The 24,088-nt window shown below is 42.1% G+C and overlaps 1 protein-coding gene across 1 annotated transcript; it reads right to left on the reverse strand.

The window, feature by feature from the left end:
- Positions 1-60: 60 nt before the first annotated feature.
- On the reverse strand, positions 61-13,431 carry VDAC3 (voltage dependent anion channel 3). Its single transcript, XM_008143882.3, has 9 exons — positions 13,208-13,431; positions 10,478-10,546; positions 9,413-9,462; positions 6,553-6,705; positions 4,550-4,602; positions 2,923-3,150; positions 1,542-1,692; positions 660-717; positions 61-209 (listed from the first exon to the last, which is right to left on the reverse strand). The coding sequence occupies exons 2-9, from the start codon at positions 10,542-10,544 to the stop codon at positions 118-120; spliced, it is 852 nt and encodes a 283-aa protein (XP_008142104.1). The 5' UTR covers positions 10,545-10,546; positions 13,208-13,431; the 3' UTR covers positions 61-117.
- Positions 13,432-24,088: the final 10,657 nt, after the last annotated feature.

A 24,088-nucleotide genomic window follows, 5' to 3' on the forward strand; every position in this document is an offset into this window, starting at 1 on the left:
GGAAGAATAAAAAGTTCACACTTTTGAAATTTCAGAGAAGAATTTTAAGGCCAAAACATAGTGGGTTCATTTCTCTTCACCTCCAGGGAGAAATCTGATGCTTTATTCAAAACCGCATTAAGCTTCTAGTTCAAATCCCAACCCAACCTTGTGACCTCCTGCATTGAAGTTCTTTCCGTCGATTAAAGCTGATAGGGTCAGTTTGACTCCTAGGAAGAAGAAAACATGACAATCATTTGTGACAAGTATTACAATCAGATCTGCATTTTCTAGAAACAACGGATGGAGTCAATGGCATGGGTTACGGCTGGGTGTAAAAGACATTAAGCATGCAGCTTAAACTCAACACAGGGTTATCCATAATCAACTGATCTGTAATGAGCAAAGCATAATCATGGCAAACTCTAATTGGAGTTCAGGGTTAAGAAGAATGAGTGATCAACCAAATTCACAAGCCAGAGTGACCAAGTTATAGCTAGAAATAGACACAAATTTTTTAAGCAAGAGTACTTGATCTGTTTTACTTTTTATGAACAACCAAATGTTACAAAATGGTCTGAATTCGCCTATAGTGATTGTAGGTTGTCTTGTAGGTTATTTTCATTATTCCCCTATTCTCCTTCTACCTGAACCCCATTGTTACTAATTTCTTTACTCACCTGGTCGAAGAGTCTGAGTATAACCCAGTCCAATCAGGCTGGCGTTATTTACTTTAGCCTAAGATTAGGAGATGAAATAGAAACAGTAAGAAAACAATCAATTTCATAATATATAAGTCCAGTACGACCACCACTTCATGCATCAGATTTCCAAAGCTAAAGCACCTTAGGGTCAATCTAGAATGACTGAAACTGAAAATTTAATTAATAAAAAGATAAACCTTCTAAGTTAAGAGAACTGGAAGCAACAGCAGGGACTTTGAAAATGCGTGCATAAAGGCCTCAAGCAAATCTTTTTAAAACACCATGCAGTCAAATATCCCTGTGTACTGAATTCTTTGAGATGCAAGTTTACAGCCTCTGGTTAGAGCATGAACTCTGGTAAGAGACAGATTTGGTTCAAATCTTGGCACTGCCACTTATTGTGTGACCTTGGGCAAGTTACCTGACCTCTCTAAGCCTCAGTTCCCTCATCTGTAAAACATGAGGATACTATTCACCACCTATAGTTGTGAGGATTAAATGAGATAATACACGTAAAGCCCTTAGCACAGTACCTGAAATTTAAGAGCTCAATTAGTGCTATTATTAATAAAAATTACTAATACCAATAGGAATAATCAAACCCCATGAATTTATAGATAAGAAAATTTTGAGGCCAAAAAGAGAAAATGACTTGAGAAGGTCAGACAACAGCCAAATATAGGAGGAACTAGGACTAGAACCCAATATCCTGACTTCAGGTGTAATCCTCTTTTCAATACACAATGACTAGCTCATAAAAGTTAATACAGAACATGCAAACTACAACCATATCACAACTTTCATTAATAACTTAGATGAAACCCTAAGAGCAGACACAATCTGGTAGCACATTCTTACAGCTAGAGAAGTTCTACAATCCAACTTGTATTTAGCAGCGATGCCAAAACGGGTGTTGTTACTGCCAGCTGTCCAAGCAAGGTTTATTGACGTTTCAATCTTCTCATTGACCTTCTGGTAGATAGACCCTCCAAATTCAGTGCCATCATTCCTGTTTTCATGGTATAAGAAAACGTCAAAATATTTAGTTTGTACCATTGTTGTGATATAGAAACAAATTCTAAGACTATCTAAACAAAGATGTCATTTTGCAACTATAGATTTCAGCAAGCTTCTAGCATAAATGACTACCAATCAAAACAAGGAACTAAACCCAGTTATGTAATTTAACCACCTAATTAAAATGTAGTTAGCACTTGATTCATTTACTTGGCTCCTCCACGATATAAATTTTTTAGTCACACGTTATATACGAAGGCAGACATCTCAGGTGAATATGACCTAAAGATCTCTCTGCCGTTCATAGAATTTATAAACTTCAAAGTTGAGTTCAACAAAGATTCCACATAAAATACATACAGTGGTACAAGTATGGGAATAACGCCAATCCTGGATTTCATTTAGAAGCGTCCTACAGTTAGAAAGCACCCTCCCTACAATACCTAAGGTGCACTGCTCCAAAGAGGTACCTAAATTGCTACAAAGCATCCCAGAAATTAGTCCCTGAGTTTTCATGGTTTTCCTGAAAATACTGTTCATCAATCTTAATGCCACTGTCTATACCACGGCTTGACTTTATTTTAGTCATCATAAGTGAATTAGAATATCTAGTGGAGAACAACATGCAACACTTCAAAAACACATGGTTCATCCTTGCTTTCTCTTTCTGGTATAGCAGCAGTGCCTAGTAGCCCAAGACATAAAATACAATTTAAAAGTTCAAATCATTTCACCAGTAAGGTGCAGTCTACAGAACTGAATCCAGAATTGCTTTGAGGATCTGCTGCTCCTGACCAAGGGTATCGGAAAACCTCCAGAAAATTACTGGAATGCTCCAGTTCTTCATGACCCAAACAGACCTGTGTCAGAAGACTGCAAGGCTGAGTAGGCAGCAGAGGAAGGACCATCTCCTAAGGATCCCTTGTATCAGGAGGTGACCCATGTCCTATGCTCTTTCCATCACAATGCTTCTACAGATTCTAGAGTTTCATAAAGTATGGGTGCAGGCTGAGAGGCCAAAAACTGCCAGCAACACAGCACAATGCACCAAGTGCACTAACCTTTGGCAATGTTTTGCTGACCATGAAAACAGTGCAGCAAGGCTGAATGTCAACCAAGGCATATTAAATGCAAGTACCATCACTTCTCAACATGCTAATGGCCACCAACTTTTTGGGTGACTGTACTGGCACTAAGGGAGGAATAAATTATAAACACTCACACGTGAGTGTGCAGCTGGAAGTCTGCAGCCTTGTAACCCAGGGCAAAATTATTCTGTGACAGTTTGGATTTGGCTGTGTCAAAACTCATCTGATAGCCAGCAAGCCAACCTTCAAAGCCTAATACTGCCCAGCCATAGATGGTTGGACCAGAAAAATCTATATCCACATTACTGCCAAGACTGAAACAATCCCGTTTATAGGAGGCCTTCAATTTCCCACTCTTCTTTCTGTGAAAAAAACAAACACAACACATGTAAACAATAAGACTTTCTAATACTGTTCAGGAATCTTTACAATAAGATCCTCTCTACCCCAGCAGTAGATGGCACACATACAGCAAAAATGTTTCAAATTACTTAGCTTTAAAAATTTAATTTTGTTAGTATTAGACATATATGTACTATTTTTACCTATTCCTCAATATAAGTTCAAATGATAGGTTATTTCATGATTAATTTCTTGAAGGCATGAACAAATGTATAAAAAGGCCCTAACCAGTTTGGCTCAGTGGATAGAGCGTCAGCCCAGGAACTGAAGGGTCCCAGGTTCAATTCCAGTCAAGGGCACATGCCTGGGTTGCAGGCTCAATCCCCAGTAAGGGTTGTGCAGGAGGCAGCTGATCAGTGATTCTCTCTCATCATTGATGTTTTTATCTCTCCCTCTCCCTTCCTCTCTGAAACCAATAAAAAATATATTTTCTAAAAAAAGTATAGAAAGGAGTAAGGTATTTCAGAACCAAATTAATAATCTGAATTATATGTATATGTAGAAGAAGCCTAATTTCTTTAAATATTTCCAAATGCCCAAATGCTACAAAAGGTAAGAACACTTGACACACTTAGCTTCTAAATTAATAACCTAACTTATCATGGAGAGAAGTGTATTTTTTTCTTTCTTTCTTAAAGGGTACAGCCTTTTTGTAAACACAATTATTTTCCTTAGGGTCAGTGTTTTCTCTATAGACAATGTTAGATAGATGGAAGAGAAGTGTGCATTTTTGAAGGATAATACTGAAATTAGTTCTTAATAATCCTTTTCTATTCCAATCAGGCCTCTTATGAGACTATGTGTCCTGAAGATGATTAAAGTGTGTGGCAGGAAAGATGGATGCACCTGTCGATACAGCTAAGAAATGCCACTCTGCACCTTTGTTCTTTTGATAGGCAGAAAGGGAACAACACAAACCCATTTTAGATAAAGAAATTGAAGCCGAGAAGTTGGGAGGATTTATTAAGGCTAAGAAAGCAAGTCAATAGCAGAACTAGTCATTACAGTGTTCTACAGCCAGATTACATTGTTTTCTTAAGAAATCCTCAGCAAAATACCATATCCATGAATCTTTGGAATCGCTTAGGAAATATCTAATGTCAGGCCTTTCTAGTTCCTAAACTTTTTCTACTATGATGTGCCTCTTTGGACCAGATGTATATTTTTGTTCATCTGTTCAATTTTCAAATAACAATTTTGCCCTGCCTCAAGGGAGTCTTTCTTTCTTTTTACTGCATACACAAGGTCTCTAATATTCCTAACAGCAACCTCCGAAGCATCAAAACTTTTTATTACAATTTCCTACTTAAAACGCTTCAGGCTAAAAAACATTTCAGAAAATGGGGTTTGGATAATTACCCTGTGTTCGGTACAAATGTGGTATCAAGAGTCAGTTTCAACCCTTCAGCCAACTGAAAAATAAAGATTTAAAATTAATAATTAGTAACTTTCAATTCTTATTTTGACTCAAGAAACCAATTCTAAAGTTTTCTCTAACTTCCTCTCTAACAACAACAAAAAAGGAAGTTGTTAAAGAAAGACAAATATTAAATTATTTAATAAATTACCTCTTCATCCTTCTTTGTCCCTTTACCTCTTTCCCCTTACCCCAGGCTTCATCATGATTCTCTCATCAAAACAACAGGTTCAAATATAAAGGTCAAATTCTCTTCCAGCCAGTAATGTAGACCATAGTACAAAAACAACAAAGTCCCAATACAACAAAATACTCTCTTAAAATTACAGTAATAAGACAGCCTGATATTTAACAAGCCAACTTAAGTACTTCATTGTATATATCCTACATAAAAAAAAGCCTAATATGCTAAGTGTCTGGTCCTCCAGTTGGCCATTCAACCAATCAAAGCATAATACACTAATGATATGCTAAGGCCACTCAACCGCTCGCTATGACGTGCATGACCACCAAGATGCAGGTGCTCTGACAGGTAGGTTAGCTTGCTGCTGGGGTCTGGCTGATCAGAACTGAGCGAGACAGGCCGGAAATGCCCTGGAGCCCTCCTGCGGTCCCTCCCTGGCTAGCCAACCTCCCACATCCCTCCCCAGCCCCCATCATGCACCAGTGGGGTTCCTCGGCCTGGCCTGCACCCTCTCGCAATCCGGGCTGAGGGACTCCCCCCTCCGAGTGTACGAATTTCATGCACCAGGCCTCTAGTATATATATACTGCAAGGGTAGGCCTTCCTTCGCCGGCTGCCGGCACCTGGGCTTCCCTCTGGCTGCTGGCAGCTGGCCCCACCCCCTGCCCATACCCACCTTAGCCTGATGCTGCCCGTGTCTGCCGCCACCCCCCGTTTTCACCCCCCGATTGATTGCCCTGCTGGCCAGTGGCCTGGGCCTCCCTCTGCGGGGCAATCGTGGGGCGATGGCGGGGCCCCCCCACCAATCACATCGCACCTGCCTTGGTGCCTGGCGCCAGTGTGTGTCATAGTGTGTTCGTCCAGATGGTCATTCTGCTGTTCAGCTTTTCGGTCGATTTGCATATTATGTTTTTATTATTTTATTTATATATATATGTATGTATACTAGAGGCCCGGTGCACGAATGGGGTCCCTCGGCATGACCTGCAGGGATTGGCCGAAACCAGCAGTCCAATATCCCCCGAGGGATGTAGTAGTGCACAAAGCGGCAGGCAGCCAGGTGCCGTGCCACTCCCGCTCAACCCGGCCCCGCTGCGCCTGCCGCCACCACAGCTCGGTAGGCTCGCTGCTGCTCTGCTGTGGGCACCACCACAGCTGCACTCGCCAGCCATGAGCCCGGCGTCTGGTGCCCATCCGTTAGCTGAGCAGCACTCCCGCTGTGTGGGAGCGCACTGACCACCAGGGGGCAGCTCCTGCGTTGAGTGTCTGCCCCCTGGTGGTCAGTGCGTGTCATAGCGACAAGTAGCTTAGGCTTTTATATATATAGATTACTTTTATAGGGTAATGTACATATAGACTTCAAAAAAAGTGCCTTGTACATAGCAGGTCCTTGACAAATATCTGATATATTTATCTTTGAAAACATTATAGAATTTTAGAAACATTTTTCTGTGGAGCAAATTTTGCAATGATTACAAAACTAAATTACTGCAAATAGTTTGACCTACTCAGGAGAGGCTTAGATGTGTAACAGAATAAGTAGAACAGTTCAGAATAAAGATGTAGAGTGATAATTATGTACTCGCAAACAAGCCCTACTTTCTATAAACATAAGACATACCAAAGAAGGCCACGAACAGAGAAAAAAACATGGCTCCTGGATAGGTTGTAAGATTTCATTCAGATTACATTTGGGGTTTGTTCATCATCTTATCTGCAAGATAAATTTTACACACAAATATCTGCTACTGCTTTCTCTTACCTTATTCTCCCAAGAGATTTCTGTTCCAAGAGTATTATCTGTGTTCCATTTTTGGGTGAATGTAAGTCCATAGTTACAGATCTTATATTTTGTCTCTAGGTTGCCTGATGCTTTCCCTGTGTCAGTATAAGCATGACCAGAAGTAGAAAATTCCTAAGCAATAAAAAATAACTTTAAAGGGAGCTCATCAAATAGCAAAATACCATTTCAGAAAGCAGTGTTCAATGCAGTAGACACCAGTACAATTAACATTTACCACAGCCCCACTCTACAGCAACTCACTGCCTGCTTTCCTTCTTTCTAATCTCAAAATATTTTAACCAGTTTTAGACCTTTCCATTACTCCATCTCTCTTATTGATATTTCTTATTTCATATATTCTCTTACTAAATGGAAATCGTATATTCTCTCCTTTAACCCTTTGCACTTGCTTGCTTTTTTATCGATTCCTTTATTCTAATGCTAACCGTGTCGAGTCACACTCGACATCGGAGTGCAAAAGGTTAAAAAAAAGGTATCTTAACTGAAAATAAATGCCTTTACTAAAAATGACTAAACTATAGAATCTTAAACATTTTACTTTCATGGTCTGAAAAAGATGATCAGTTTTCTATCATCATTTAAACTATTAGTTAAGTTTAAAGACCTTAAAATTCACAAGTCAGTGGAAGCACTAGCCTCTCTTCCTCCTTTTAATAAGGTCAGAATTCTATCGCATTTTAAAAAAAATATTTTTATTGTTATAAAATAAACTTAATATAATATTTATAATTTTAACCACATTTTAATGTACAGTTTAGTGGCATTTAGTACATTCACACTGTTATGAAAACTTTATTACTTTTTTCCACAAAACTATCTAGAAAACTTTCCACATAAACAATTTTAATATTTGAAAGCGTCTGTCTATCCCATTGTTATAACAAAATGCAATGTTATAATTTATTCCTCTTCCTCCCTTCTCCCCTTGTCTACCTTTAAAGTGCTTTCTATCAAATAGCTATTATGAGTACCTTAAAATAGATCCTCCTCCCTAGTTAGGTATCATTTCAGTCATATGACAATAAGCAATTAGAAATAGATATCCTTCTAGGGGAAGCAAACAGTCAACACCTGTCACTGACAATCTATGAACTGTCAAGAAAAAACCATTCTGATTGGCCCTGTTTTAAAAGAACATTTCTGAAATACTGCCAACCCTGACCAGTTATATTTCACTGCCTGCAACATGAATCCTCCTTTCAACAAATACCCTGCTCCCTAACTCTGTTTCTAGGCTGATGAAACAACTGGGAAACTCTGATCTGTTTATCAACACCACACAGAAAGTTTTCAGAGAATATCATGCTGCATATTTAGGGCAAGGCCTTAGTAAAAAATGATAAAAAGCTAGTCATGTTTAACAGTTCACACAATTATTTAATGTGGCCAGCACTGTCTTTTAGTAGATCCAACTACCCAGTGTTTTATTTTTTACATTTACCTTTCATAAACTTAAAAATATAGTAAATATACTCAAAGAAAGAGTAGTAGTCTACCTTTCTTTCTTATCATTTCTGTTTAAAGTTTTGTCAAAAGTCTAAAATACCAGTTACGAATTTCAAAGAGAAGGCTAGTATTTTTCTAAGTTTAGTTCCAAGCTCATAATTGCTTGTTTTTCTCTAATTTCATAATTAGCTCAAACAGTGCAAAACACATTTATAACATGCACATAGCTCTACATTAAATGCTAGAAAGCAACAAAATAATCTTAAAATGTTACTGTTAAATAAAGGGCATATGATAAAAATATCAAGATGCAATCTAGGAAATTTGGAGCAATGGATATAATTTATCATGAATCAGTACCAGAGACCAAAAGCAACCATAAAAATAAGCACACATATGCTGTTTTTCTTACCATCTGAACGAATATTCCCACACCACAGCAGCATGAAAGGGAGATAACATTTTTAGTTGATGGTCTTTGCAACATAAACCTAACCTGAGCAAATTCTGAATGAGTATTATATTTCTATTTTAACAGAACCATATACAATGTGCCCAACCTAATAGTGTAGTTGCATATGTATTTATTCACCAGTAGAAAATCCAGGGAAAGAAAGACAGTGACAAATCAGGTTTATACACAGTCTGAGACAAAGTATCATAAGAATTCCACATACCTCTTCCCTTCTAATTAAATCACTATACCTAGAAATAAACTTTGCATCTGTCTGAATAGGTAATACCAAAAAAGATGAGGCCAATTAGGAGATATCAGAGAATGAGGTGAATGTAAAGGTAATCTAGTTGCTGAGACTTAATAAAAGCTCTGGTTAATGATGCTTTGAAAATATGCACATATATCTTTTAGTATATTCTTAACTTCCAGTAAAAAAGACTTTATGAACATCAATAAAAACTATAAACTAATTTCTACAAGCATTTTATTTCTACATTTGCTTCAATTAATCATGAAGGGGCAGAGGCTAAAATTAATTTATTCTTGTAAAAGGATGACAAAACTTGTATGAACCCAATACGACAAAAGGAAAGTTTTCAGTGCCCATACTCATGAAGATTCATAATAATGTGACATGGGTCAAATATATATACACACACACTATACCTTCTAAGAGTAAGACTTAAGAATAGTCTAATTATGACAAAAAAAAAACAAAATTCAACATGATTGTTTCTGGGCTTAAGTGGCTGAGTGAGGATTCTCACTGATATCTGAGAGTGGAATAAAACTGTCGGGAAGAGAGCATAGAGCCAAAAGTATGCTGCTTCACATAACCAGACTAAACACTAATTTTTAAACTGGTTCCTTTCAGTTCATGAGGATACATTTATTGAAAATACATTAGGTACTTACCACTCCACTACATGACTTGGTTCTCAGATCTATTTTGACCATGCCAAACCCTAGACACACACAAAAACACAGTAATGTACAAAATGTGACATTCACTCCAGTTTTTGTAACTTAGAAATTATGAAAATAGTCCATAGTCCCTTCCATTTGGAAAATACACAGTATTCTCGTTAGGTGAGACTTCCACAAGAAACAATTATAATGAACTAACTTAAGCATAATTTTTAAACCCCTCAAAATAATAAAGACATATTTTAAAACTATAAGTTAAAGAACAAATGAATGAATGGAATATGTACTATTCTGAGAACTAAAATTATTAGAAAATACTATGCAGATATATACAAGCTTAAAATATATAATTAACATTACTAGTTAATTAAAAAAATCAAATATGTACAACACAAAAAATTAAAAGTTTAAAGACTAAACTTTAAAAACTAAAAATAAATGTCTACTGGATCAAAGAATATATGTTACTCCGAAGACATTAAAAGTTGGGTCTTTACTCTTACAAAAACACTGCCATTATTTAGAGAAGGAAAAATGTACCTTCTACTTTAATTGTAGCCAGAGAAAGCATACATATTACAGATTTATATTATTTGGTCTTATTTTGTTTGTTTTGTTAATCCTCACCTTTGGATATTTTCCCATTGATTTTTAGGGAGAATGGAAGAGATAGGGAAAGACAGAGAAATATCGATTGTGAGAGAAACACATCGATTGGTTGCCTCCTGCATGTGCCCCGACCAGGACCCGGGCCGGGAGAAGCCTGCAATTGAGGTATATGCCCTTGACCGGAATCGAACCTGGGACCCTTCAGTCCACAGGCCAATGCTCTATCCACTGAACCAAACCGGCTAGGTCTGGTCTTATTTTTAAACAATTGTTTTTAAAACTTGTGTGACTCCTCTAAAGAATGAAGTCTAATAATGTGTTAATAGTTATCCCCTTAAATCTTGTGAGACACATTAATGTTGATTAACCTCATTTTACTAGCATGGTATAAGCATTCAATACTAGCATTTACCCCAAATTGGAAATTTACAATTGCATACTTACCATATCCTTTGTTGAAGACATCCTTGGCAGCCTTTCCTAGGTCACAGTAAGTTGGTGTGTTACACATCTCTTATAAAGAAAAATGGGGACAATGGAATAAAAATAACCATTTAGTATTTATTCACCCTTAGTCCGTCTACTATATAGTGCTGTGAGAAGAGGTTCACATTTTCTCTTCCTTTGCATCATTAATGCTTACACCCTAATGACAGCAAAGCTGAAAAGGCATTCAGATTCTTTAAAAAGAGCTTTCCTGAACACTGAAAAATAAAGGGTTTTTTTTTTTTTTTTTTCAGGAGAGTCAGAGGTCATCTTCTGATTGCATTGCAAAGAAAAGAAATTTCTCACAGGCCAAAGGAGAAATGTGTTAATTTAACTTTTTACTTTTAAAAAAGGAAAATTTACATTAGAAAAATATTTCTTAGGTTCTTATAAAGCCAAAAAGCTGTATAAGGCGACAGGTAAATTTGTTAAGGAACTGTAAGCTTAAACAGATGCACTAAAAATCTTCTGGGTTAACATTTTTGCCACTCTGAAATTAAGCTCTTAAAATAAGAATTACCATATTAATTAAAATGTAATCATCCAGAATATGCCCTCTCAAAGCTCTTCTTTTTAATATATTTTTATTGATTTCAGAGAGGGAGGGAGAGAGAGACAGAAACAGCAATGAAAAGAGAATCATTGATTGGCTGCCTCCTGTACCCCCCTTACTGGGGATGGAGCCTGCAACCCAGGCATGTGCCCTTGACCAAAATCAACTCAGACCCTTCAGTCCCCAGGCCGACACTCATCCACTGAGCCCAACTGGTTAGGGCTCAAAGCTCTTCTTAATATAAAGTGCTAAAATATTACCCATGAGCCAGAAATAGGAATAATTCTACCTGCAGTAATCTCCTTATCAAAAATTGGTGTACTCTAAAGTTAAATCCCAAAGTGCCTTGACTTTTTATCTTGCTTACTTAGTATTCACTCAGCTTTTCTACTGCCAATGACTCACATCGAAATGCTCAGTTCTGTCAACACTGCTGAACATACCATTCCTTCGCCCTTTGTGTAAGGGGAAATCTTTTCCTACAGCAGCCTCAAAAACCGTGTGTAACCAATTGTAGAGCCACCCGAAGCAAGCCAGTTAGCCCCAAATACTAAACCAGAAAATTCCAGAGCACCAGCTAGCCCTTGCAATTCCTATGCCTACACATTCAAACTAATATTTATTCAGCCCAGGTCTTAATCTGGCCTTCTGTTAAGTTTCTGCCTATGCCATCATACCTGAACGTGACATACACTTATAATGCACTTCTTAATTGTGAATTCATTAAAAATTTGTTCCTTAACCTAAATCTGTCAAATACGACAGACATTATATGTTAAGGGAACAGTGTAATACACACATACACATAAAGTTAGGAGGAAAGAGTAAAGATGAAAGGGTCAGGATAAATGTACTGTCTCAGACCATAATAAAACTTTGTTCTAAGCCACAGTTTCAAGGAAAGAGTATAGTAAAAATGAAAGGGTCAGGATAATAAATGTACTGACTCATTCCATAATAAAAGTTTTTTTTTCTAAGCCATAGGGTTTCAGAGTTCACTTCCAGAGCAATTATTTTACAATTCAGTTCCTTGTATTCAAATGATAGATTCTATACATTTTACACCTTGCCATTGCAACCTGGTATTACTTGCTATGATCACCACTGATGCTGGTATCTGTTGAAATTTTGCCAGAAGACTGTAATTTGGAAAGTACAAAAAACAAACAAACAAAAAAACAACACAGGCACTATACATTCAAATAGGAATGTTAAGGCTTTGGAGTTTGGTTTTTCATCTCCTGACAAAAGAAAAGGTGCACTTGAATGTTTAGAAACACCCATCTAGGGACTCATCACGACCTTTTAGCATTCTGCCTTCTTTTTCAAAACCACTGCCAGGCACAGACACTTTGCAAAAGTCGTGCAGCTGATTTAGTTTACTAACTGATCTCAATTCTGCCAAGCTTACTTTTTCAGGCCCACGATTTCTGATGGGAAATGTGCGACTGGTATGATCAAGCAAAAAAATCGAGAAGCCAAGAGACTTCACGTTACCCGAGAGCAACGAAAGCTGTCACCACCTATTTCTATCAGCGCTACAAAATGCACTTGCCTCTTGTAGACATGCACGAGGTGCCGGGGCAGCAGCGATGCAGACGGGGGAGGAGAGGGCGTTAACTGGGTAATGCTGCTTTACACCGTAACTAACTACACAGTCAGTGACGAGCCTGTTTCGTTCCTCGTTTCTCCTTTTCAAGGTGCACACACAGCATCCTCCCTTTGGCGGTAGGGAGTGGAAGGGCTCCCGTGATGCTGGATAACCATTCCAGAGAGGAAGCTGGGGAGCGGGGGGCTGGGTTCGGGGTTCGAGGACCCAACTTCCCTAGAAACCAACCTCCTTTCTGGCTTGACGCCTGGAAACAAAGTCCCGCGAGCACCCCAGGCGTCGGGAAGGTCGCGGCTCGGCGCTCGCAGCGCCGCCAGCCCCCGCCGGCGCAGCGGCTCCATCACCCAAGGCGGCCAGGGCAGCAAGGTCCCCTCTTGCCCTCCGCGGCCCAGCCGGGCCCGCGCCCCGTTCGGCTGCGCTCTCCCTCCCGCGCCCTCCGTTAGGCTCGCCTCCCGTCGGGTCCCCGGCTCCATGGCGACCCACCTCCCTCACCCCCGGCACGCCCCGCGGCCTCGGCCCCCCTCACCTCCACCTAGAGAGCAGGTCTCTGCTCAGCCAGGGCAACGCTGAAGGTCTTCTTCAACCAACGCCGTCCGCGCCTGCGCGGCCTCACTTCCCCCGCGGCGCCTGCGCGCCCCCCCGCCTCCCCCCGCACCGCGTATGCGCCGTGGTGTCACTCCGGGGTCGCGCGCCGCGGAGCTGCGTGCCGAGAGGAACAGCTGGGGCGAACCAACACCACCAACTGTCCGGCTCCGTGTGTGCGCGTGCGCGTGCGCGACAGGCCCTGCGCGCAGGTGGCCAGGGCGGAGGTCCACGCGAGGGGGGGGCGGGCGGGGGGGGAGGGAAGGCCTGGGGGAATCGCACCTTTGTCGCCGGAGGGCTGGCTCTCGCGAGAACGCCCGGTGGTTGCCAGTTACTGTTGCCATGGGCGGGGCCGCACGGACGGCGTGCGGGGGAAACTTGGTCCTCCTGGGCTGGTGGCTGCGGTGGCTCTCCACCAGAACCGGGCCATTTCCTTCTCTGGCGGACGCCTTGCCCATCTTTATGGGAAAATCTCCGACTGACGAAATTTCAAGCATGTGACCCATAGGTCATCTCACCTGAAGGATGAGAAAACGTGGGCCCCCGAGGGGTGTAAGTATTCAAGATCACACAGGCAGCGGTAGGTGGACGGTTCAAAAGAAGAGAGGTGGAGGAGGCAAGCCTCTTTAGAGAAGAATACCACGTAATAAATCCAAGTAATAAATGTAGAAGAAATGATAGGAATAGAAAACCACCACGTGGGAACCACCAATAATTGATGCAGGCACAAGTTATCAATGGATGCAGGATGGTTGAAGACATTCATGTGTCAAAGTGTCACCCACAGATTGCTTACTGAAGAGAAAAGGGTACCTTCCCATCAAAGAAGTCAGACTGACATCATGTGCTCCCTGATATCGTGCCCAGAGGACCGACCCGACGACAATTATTCTTGCCAAAAGTGTGTGATTTGTCTCTCTATTCGTGAGGAAACAGACAAAACTCGAATTGAGGGACATTCTGCAAAACAACTGCCCAGTCTCGTTAAAAAATGTAAATTTCATGAAAGATTAAGCAAAAGGCTAGTGAACTGTTCTAGATGAAAGGAGATGAGCCCGGCCGGTGTGGCTCAGTGGTTGAGCCTGACCCATGAACCAAGAGGACACCTGATGGATTCCTGGAGGGGGATGGGGGATGGCGGAGGTACAAGCCTGGGTTGCCGCTGGATCCCCCCCCCCCCCACCCCCCTTAGTAGGGGAAGCAAAAGGCAGCCATAGATGTTTCTATCTCTCTATCCCTCTCCCTTCCTCTCTAGAAATCAATAAAAATAAAAGGAGATGAAAAAATATACTAAAAGCAATGTGATCCCAAATGGGACCTTGGGGTGGAGAGCAGCTATTGAGAAACATTATAAGGACAATTGGGAAAATTTGAATGTAGACTATATTAGAAATGCAATCATGTAAAACTTCCTGAAGGAAATAATTGCATCTTGGTTGTGTAGACAGGGCATTGTTTTTAGGAGATACATGCTACAGTATTTAGGAGTGGAATAGCATGTATCTGCAACTAACTCAAATGGTCAAGAAAAAAGCAAATGTACAAAATGTTAACATTGGTGAGTCTAGGTAGAAGATATATGAGTGTTCATTACATTATTCTTGAAACTTCCCTGTAAGTTTAAAATTTTCAAAATAAGTTGAGGAGAGCCCCCACACACAGTCTGTGATGTTCAGTTCACAGACTAGATCGCTGCTTGAATCAATGGCAAATATCACTATTTCAGGCTAATAGGAGAGAAGTAAGGTAAGTGCTCCCGAAGGACTCATAATGCAGAGCTTGGACAAATGCCTGCAGAATGAGGCAGAATATGATGAATGTCCTCAGCAAAGCAGTAGGACTCGGTAGGCTAAATAAAAGGAGCTTTGGAGTCAAAAGAGCCTGGGCTTGTATCTCAGATCTGCCAACGCTGTGGTATTAGACAAGCAACTTAAACTCTCTATGCCTCAGTTTCTACGTCTGTGAAACAGGCTAAGATCTACTTCAGAGTATTGTGGTGGGTATTAAATGAAATAATGTATTCATAGCACATAATCTACCTGGCATATGGAAATGTTCGTGAATTACTAATACAGATGAAAATTAATATGCAATAAGAGTTTAAAAGGTATACAACCAAAACCCTATTTATCCTATGTAATAATCCTATGTAATAAAGAGGTAATATGCAAATTGACCATCACTCCAACACACAAGATGGCCACCCCCATGTGGTCAAAGATGGCCACCCCCATGTGGACACAAGATGGCTGCCACAAGATGGCCTGTAGGGGAGGGCTGTTGTGGGCGATCAGGCCAGCAGGGCAGGGCAGTTAGGGGTGACCAGTCTGGCAGGGGAGGGCAGTTAGGGGTGACCAGGCTGGCAGAGGAGGCAGTTAGGGGTGACCAGGCCAGCAGGGGAGGGCAGTTAGGGGCAATCGGGCCAGCAGGGGAGGGCAGTTGGGGGTGACCAGTCTAGAAGGGGAGGGCAGTTAGGGGCAACCAGGTCGGGGGAGCAGTTAGGCGTCGATCAGGTTGGCAGGGGAGTGGTTAGGGTGTGATCAGGCAGGCAGGCAAGCGGTTGGGAGCCAGCAGTGCTGGATTGTGAGAGGGATGTCCCAGATTGGAGAGGGTGCAGGCTGGGCCGAGGGAAACGCCCCCAACTCCCCCCCCCCCTGCACGAATTTCCTGCACCAGGCCTCTAGTTCATATGTATGAATATTAGAGCCATGACTTCAGCCTGTACTTTGGCATAGACCTGGTTTTTGTCAGGTACAGCAGACCACTAAAGGCTGTAAGGATCACTTTGCATGGGAATCCGGCAACATTCCTTCCTTTGGCTTCTGCTGTCTAAAGAGCTTTCTTCTGAAAGGACCTGGCACCACCCATCCCAGGTCGTGCAGAGAGACTTCCTCTCTTCCCCTACACCTGCTGCAGGAAGGTGATGGAAGAAACTGTTGAGGAACAGAGCTACTGCAGAGGGAATCCTTCCTTTGCTTCCTGCCCCCCTGGCCCTGTCAACAAGACCCAGGTTAACCCTCAATGTCCATATCAAATCTCTGGCCTTGGCCACTTCAAAACCACAGCCAGTTCTCATTTCCCTACCTACACTGGGATCTAAACTCTTAGGAAGTGTAGACAGTACATCCTCAGTCCAAATCCTAATAGCATGGCATTCTTCTCCTATAAAATCTCTAGGATCCGAATTTTAGAGCAGGGAAGGCACTTTAGACTCCTTCATTTGTGAGACATTTGCTAAGTGCTTATTACGTGCAGGCACCTTGCTCAGCGCTGATGTACGAGGAAACACCCCGGTAGGTCAGTGCCGTGTGGGTCCAGATGCCCATGAAGATGGTGTCACCTAGTGAGCAAGCTCCCAATACAGGTCACCTGCTCTCGTCAGGAAAACCTGCTGATCTGCTATGTTGCCTCTTGGAGAGAAAATCTCAGGAGGTTAGTATACTTTTACCTTCAGAAACGAAAACACAAGTAAGAACAGAAGCCCCACTGTAAAGAGCTGGTAGCTCAATTACCCTAGGTATAAGAAAAATTAAGATTCTGAAGCCAGTGGTGTTAGTTCCCTATTTCTTTAAAGAGAAAGGGCCCACTTGCTTGTTTTTGAGGATTCCAAATTCCTAGGGGTGAGGATCCCCTGGTTACTGAGTGGCTGAAGGCATCTTTGAAGAAGAGGAGCATGTCCCTGTGCTCCTATAAAAAGGCAGCAGAGCCCTGACCGGTTTGGCTCAGTGGATGGAGTGTCGGCCTGCGGACTGAAGGGTCCTGGGTTTGATTCCGGTCAAGGGCATGTACCTTGGTTGCGGGCACATCCCCAGTGGGAGGTGTGCAGAAGGCGGCTGATCAATCTTTCTCTCTCATTGATGTTTCTAGCTCTCTATCCCTCTCCTTCCTCTCTGTAAAAAAAATCAATAAAATATATATATTTTTAAAAAGGCAGCAGAGCACAGGGACCCTGCAGTGAAGACACCGAATTGTGCACAGGGAGGAGACTGAAGGCTCTGAAAGGTGATGTCAGAATGACCCAGGTGGACAGGAGGGCAATGGCTTCCAGTGCAGAGGAACAGAGTGATCCAAGACTTCATACGTCATAACCCAAAATTCTACGTCTAAGGATGCATCTCAGAGAAACAATCGTAGATTTGTGCAAAGATTTATCTTGAGTAGTTTGAATGATTTAGAGCAACAAAAATTTTAAAACAACCTACATGGCCAACATTCAGAGGGTTCGTTAAATAAACTATAATACACCCATATTCTTAGTTTTGGTTACAGTCATGTATCCTGATATATTTGATGATCTGGGGGTAAGGCTCAGTGGGGGGGGGGGGAGGAAGGAGGAAACCATAAGTACAGTGTAATCCCGCCTGTGTGTGTATTAATTTTACTTTTAAGAAGAAGCAAGGGAATTATAACTATAAACACCAGTGTTTACCTCAGACAGAAGGATTGGGCAGAGGTGTACATGAGAGATGTAGGCATTAGTAATGGCTTGTTCAGGAGCTAGTGATAGATTAGTTATATTGTATATTAGACAAATAAATGCTGTGTGTGTGTGTGTATACTTGCATATAAATAATTGTGAATATGCAACAAAATTTGACAGTTACTACTTCTGCCAGGTCAGAGTATTTGTTATTTTTATTTTCGTTATACTTTTCTGTATTTTTCAGTTTCTAAAGTTTTGAAATACGTATTTCTCTTATAATTAGGAAAGTTAAGCTCACTTTTTAAAATATACTTTTTATTGATTTCAGAGAGGAAGGGAGAGGGAGAAAGAGAGAGAAACATCAATGATGAGAGAGAGTCATTGATCAGCTGCCTCCTGCACGCCCCTTACTGGGGATCTAGCCTGCAACCCAGTCATGTGTCCTGACCGGGAATTGAACCGTGACATCCTGGTTTATAGGTCAACGCTCAACCACTGAGCCACGCTGGTTGGGCAAGCTCACTTTTATAAGATGGGGAAGTACAAAGATTTATGAAAAGGAGACTTTTGTTCCATGGGGAATTTCCACCAAAACTTGGGAAATACCTCTGGAATCTAGTACCTGGAGTTGACAATGGGCCTTCGTAATGCTCACTTCATTCCTGACCACAAGAGGGCGCAAGGAAACAAGATATAAGAAAGGCTAACCCTGATGGTGGACACTGGGCTTGGGATTCCCAGTCACAGCCCTGATCCCTGGCCTCCCCTTGTTCACTAGAGTCTTATCCAAGTTTTTTATAAGGTTGCAACACAGTTATGAATCCTACTAGAGGCCTGGTGCATGAAATTTGTGCACGGAGGGGGGTTGTCCCTCAGCCCAGCCTGTACCCTCTCCAATCTGGGATATCCCTCTCACAATCCAGAACTGCTGGCTCCAAACTGCTTGCCTGCCTTCCTTCCTGATTGCCCCTAACCGCTTCTGCCTGCCAGCCTGATCACCCCCTAACCACTCTGCTGCCAGCCTGTTTGCCCCCAACTTCTCTCCTCTGCTGGCCTGGTTACCCCTAACTGCCCTCTCCTGCAGGGTTGATCACCTCCAACTGCCCTCCCTTGCAGGCCGGGTGCCTCCCAACTGCCCTCTCCTGCTGGCCATCTTGTGGTGGCATCTTGTGTTCACATGGGGGCAGGATCTTTGACCATATGGGGGCAGCTATATTGTGTGTTGCAGTGATGATCAATCTGCATATTACTCTTTTATTAGATAGGATAGAGGCCTGGTACAGGGGTGGGGGCCAGCTGGTTTGCCCTGAAGGGTGTCCTGGATCAGGTGGGGGTTCCCTTGGGGTGTGGGGCGGCCTGAGCAAGGGACCTGTGGTGGTTTGCAGGCCGGCCACGCCCCCTGGTGACCCAAGTGGAGGCTCTGGTATCTGGAATTTATTTTTCCTTCTACAATTGAAACTTTGTAGCCTGGAGCAGAGCCAAGCCTGGGGCTCCCTCCACGGGCAGCCGGCAGCCATTTGTGTTGGGGTTATAATTGAAACTTTGTTGCCTTAAGCGGGTGGGCCCTGCCAGGGTGTTCGGAAAGCTTTGCTTCCCCTGTTGCCGGCGGCAACCCTGGCCTGCTCTCTCAAGCTCCATTCTGCCGCCATTTGTTTGAATTTGTTTACCTTCTATAATTGAAACTTTGTAGCTTGAGTGGAGGCTTAGGCCTGCAATGGCTGGCAGAAAGCTTGGCTTCCTCTGTTACCTAGGAAACCTTGCTCTCTGTGGCTGTAGCCATCTTGGTTTGGGTTAATTTGCATACTCGCTCTGATTGGATGGTGGGCGTGGCTTATGGGTGTGTCGGAGGTATGGTCAATTTGCATATTTGTCTATTATTAGATTAGATAAGACTGGGTGGTGAGTCCCTACCAAAGACTTTATGTCGAATGCCAAAAGGGTAGGAAATATTTACAAGTTGTTTTAATGGGGAAACCAATTTTGTCAGTGTGCCACATGTAAACTAGGGTACATCCTGGCTGACAAAACCTGCAAATTATTTCATCTTCATCACTTGCTAGTGGAACTCTATAATCACATTTACATAAAAGATAATTTAAGAAAAAAGAAGGTGAGATATTCCTACAGTTGTGTGTAAATTTGAAAATAGCAACAAGCAGTATTCCCTGTGATTTTATTTCTCAGTGAATATATAGCTATGTTCCAAGCAACTTGATATGTTCAGTAATGGACTTTGGTTAGTGAGCTGAATCGTGTGCTATAGAGGAACAAAATAAATGTCGGAACCAGAAAATTTATGTTCAAATTCTAGGTCTGCAACTAGCCTTGTGACTTAGGCAAATTACTTGAACTCTTGGCCTCAGTGTCTTCATTTTAAAAATGAAGATACACACATAACTTTGGCCAAAGTTCTGAGGAAACTTGGAACATTACGAGTGTATACCCAGAGCAGTAGCCTGGGTCAGAAAAGGCTAATCATACCCAGTGAGTCTGATGGAATACTCCAGGGAAATTCAAGGCAAGCAGTGTCTCCCCTCAGTAGGGGATTCCAGAGCTCATGTGTGCAGAGCTCATTCTCCCCCTCCAACCCCCCAGCATTATTGACATACTAGAGGCCTGGTGCATGAAATTCATGCACGGGTAGGGTCCCTAGGCCTGGTCAGTGATCAGGGCCAATCAGGGCCTTCCAGCTGCTGGCCAGGGCCTTCCTTCATTCTGCACCACCCCCCTGGTGGTCAGCGCACATCATAGCAAGCGATAGAACTCCCAGTCTCCTGGTCAAACTCCAGAGGGGACACTTTGCATATTAGCTTTTTATATATAGAGATAATTGACATCTAACATTATGCAAATTTAAGGTGTACACTGTGAGATTTGACATGCCTATGTATCATAAGATGTTTACCACAATAAGGTTAGTTATCACATCCTTTACCTCACATAATTACCATTTTGTTGTTATGGTGAGAACATTAAAGCTCCACTCTCATAGCAACTTCCAAGTACACAGTACAGTGTTGCTAATTATAGTCACCAGGGTCATTCATTTTTTAAATTTTGCTTCTTCATACCTGGGACTCTAGGCAGCATTGCTGTCTTCTAATGCCATGGGATTTACCCTCTACTCTTGAGGGAAAAGAGTCAGGGCCAGTTTGGTCTGCATCTTAGGGTTCAGACCAAAAGAGCGTGGAGCTTGTTTTGTGCTGGGGAAGAGGCTGTAGGCCAGCAGGATTCCCCTTGGCTCGCTCCTTTCCTGAAACAGGCTTCCTGGAGTATGTGGATCACCCATTCATGCCCACTCGCTGCCCCCCAAAGTCATACAGAAAGGCCCGGGACTGGTTCTAGGAGACATTTCAGATCACAAACCTACAATGGTAGAGGTCACTGCCCAGCTTACCCCTGGGTGACTAACACAGACCTGACCATCAGCTCACCATGCCATTCAGGTTCTGAATGCCACCAGAACACCATGAAATTGGACAGGACTTTTGGATTAAGGAAAATGAGAAAGAAAAAGTAGGGTTAACTGAGGGTCTGCAAAGAGAGGAGGAAATAAGATAATGAAGAGAAATGAGGTGAAAGAGAAAGACATGATGAAAAAGAATATGGGAACTAAAGGTGTAAAAGGAAGACAATGGACTTAATGGAAAAGAAGAATGGAGATCAGGTTCCACTCAATTTTACGGGTTTCTGTCCTCCTTCCAATGCCCTTAACCTCCCTGCACTGGATTTACTATTAAATTACACTTAGTGAAGAGAATAAAACAAAGAACCAAAAAGCTCAAAGGCTCTCAAAGAGTCATTTGTAAACTACTCTAGAAACATAAGTATAATTCTGTTTTTAAAAAGAAACACCAACATTTTACATATATGACCCATGAAATACAGCTGTATACACAGCGGAATCAGTGGAAGGAGATCACAGTCGAAGAACTGTGCTGACACAAGTCCACTCAAGTACACGCATGTCCTCTTCTCACTGACTCTTTTCACTGACCAACGAAGACAGTGCTGTTTTCCAGCTATTATGTATTGAGACATGGCTGCTGCTTTTTAAATCCTTTCTTGCCTTTTCATAGCATCATCTGTTGTCACACTCCCACCCTCACCCCCTGTGTTTTATATAACATGAATATGTCAGCAATTGCTATGGTCTGAATGTTTGTGTCCTCCTGAATTCATACGTTGAAACCTAGCTCCCAGTGTGATGGTTTTAGGAGGTGGGACCTTTGGGACGTGCTTAGGTCATAAGGGTGGAGCCCCCATGAATGGGATTAGTGCCCTTATGAAAGGGACTCCAGAGCCCTCTATTGCCCCTTCCACCGGGTGAGGAGACAGCAAGAAGATGGCTGTTTATAAACCAGGAAGCAGGTCTTCACCAGACCCAGAACCTGACCATGTGGGTACCCTGATCTCAGACTTCTAGCATCTGGGACTGTGAGAAATACATTCTGTTGATTATAAGCCACCCAGTCTGTGGTATTTTTGTTATAGCAGCCCAAACAGACCAAGGCAAATATGAAGAGTGCCCAAAATAGGGTAGGATGGACAAGGCATTCGAGATTTGTGAAATCACATACAACATCATCTAATTTTTTTTTTAAGCAAAAAAAAAAAAAAAAAAAAAAAGGCAGAGCATATCCTTGAAGGAAGTTTGGGGGATTCCTGGTGTTATTCCTAGCTAGATGCCTGGTGTTGAGTCAGGAGAACTCTGAGGCTATTGCTGCTAGAAAAGGGAGGTCTGAGCACTACCATGTCACACAACTCCAAAGTGGGGCCCATTCACATAGACTACCATCTGAGGGGTGCCTCCTGGAACTGGGCAACATGATGGCCAGGGCAACCCCATTGTAACGTCCCAGAAAAATGGTCTTTAAGTGGCCCTCAAGATCATGAGGAACTGAGGCTGAGAGGTGACATAATCTCTCCAAGGCCACACAGTCAGCGAAAGAGGCCGGAACCCAGTTTCTCTGGCTCCCCCCATGCTGTCTCCAGATGCTGGCCCCACATTTCGCAGCAAGACACCTGACAAACTCCACTCCTTAACTGTTGCAAGTGGTTTGCTTTACCTTCTGATCTCAGGTAACTACTTGTTAACATTCACATCAATTCTGTGATTAACTACTCTTATCAATATGCCCTTCTCATCTTTTATTTTACTGAACATTTCCTGTGAGATACTGCCAAAGACTTGCTTGTTTCAATTACTTTTATTTTCTTTTAAGAAAAGTAGCCCTAGCCAGTTTGGCTCAGTGGATAGAGCGTCGGCCTGCAGACTGAAGGGTCCCGGGTTTGATTCTAGTCAAGGGCACATGCCCAGGTTGCGGGCTCCATCCCCAGTAGGGGGTGTGCAGGAGGCAGCTGATCAATGATTCTCTCTCATCATTGATGTTTCTCTATCTCACTCTCCCTTCCTCTCTGATATCAATAATGGTAAAAATATATTTCCAAAAAGAAAAAAAAAAGTAAAACTTATGGATATCAAACTGGTTTTGACATAGGAACCATAACAAATAACAATTTCCATTCCTGAGTATAAACCATGGGTTCTGACACTCCGCCTTTGACTTGAACTATGACAGCTGTCCTTTGGGAGGGTACAAGTGTCAGCTTTCACACACCAGCCAGGAAATCAAATCACATCATTTATTATTCCAGACCTAGTTCTTCAGTTGGAATCTCTAGATTAAATTCTCTCTGAGGCTGCTTTTGGCTACAGGAATTTATCATCTTGCACTTTATAAATTTAACTCTAACTGGCAAATCTGAAACAGAATACCTCCACTGGTCACAATAGAGAGCAGGTTTCCATCATCATATACGGTACATTAACGGAGTAATTCAACCTCTCAGCTGTGCCAAAAGAGCTATATTCTTGGGCTTCTTTGTAGTTCCTCAATAGAGTAGATTTACTCAAGTCCCGTCTTCATTTGAATCAACGCAGGCTCAGTAAATTCAGAATATATAATAGATAACGAAATCTATTTTCTTACCTTCCTAAAAATCACATTGTATTGTTTCTTGGGTATCTGCTTACTACTCTGTTTCTACCAGAGCAAACACAGCAACTTGCCTGGTTGAGATTTCTCTGTTTCATAGTCATCAGCAAAGATTAGGTAAGAGAGCTTCACAAAACTCCAAGCAGAAACCCTGACAGCCACTTAAGAAATTAGACCAAAGCTTATTTAGCCTAGAGCTTTAGAACAGTTTAGGATGATTTTGACACATAGCTTAATCCTTACGTCTTCCTGTTTCTTCTAGAACTGGCCTCATGAACCCAACTGTGTATGCAAGCTCCTTGAAGCGAGAGCTACTATCGAGCCTCCACCCCGCAGTTATACCAGCCTTAGGCCAACATTTATTTTGTACAAAAAAAGCATTTTCTATATAGTTTTGTGGCTG

This window comes from Eptesicus fuscus, chromosome 8, assembly GCF_027574615.1.
Source record: "Eptesicus fuscus isolate TK198812 chromosome 8, DD_ASM_mEF_20220401, whole genome shotgun sequence".
Lineage (NCBI taxonomy): Eukaryota > Metazoa > Chordata > Mammalia > Chiroptera > Vespertilionidae > Eptesicus > Eptesicus fuscus.

What these genes read in the sequence shown, in the direction of transcription:
- VDAC3 (XM_008143882.3), bottom strand. Translation starts at nt 10,544, where the DNA reads ATGTGTAACACACCAACTTACTGTGACCTAGGAAAGGCTGCCAAGGAT. An exon ending in TGTCTTCAACAAAGGATATG is followed by an intron (nt 9,463 to 10,477) that starts GTAAGTATGCAA and finishes GTGTGTGTCTAG; the next exon opens with GGTTTGGCATGGTCAAAATA. An exon ending in ATTGTAGAACTTCTCTAGCT is followed by an intron (nt 718 to 1,541) that starts GTAAGAATGTGC and finishes TCCTAATCTTAG; the next exon opens with GCTAAAGTAAATAACGCCAG.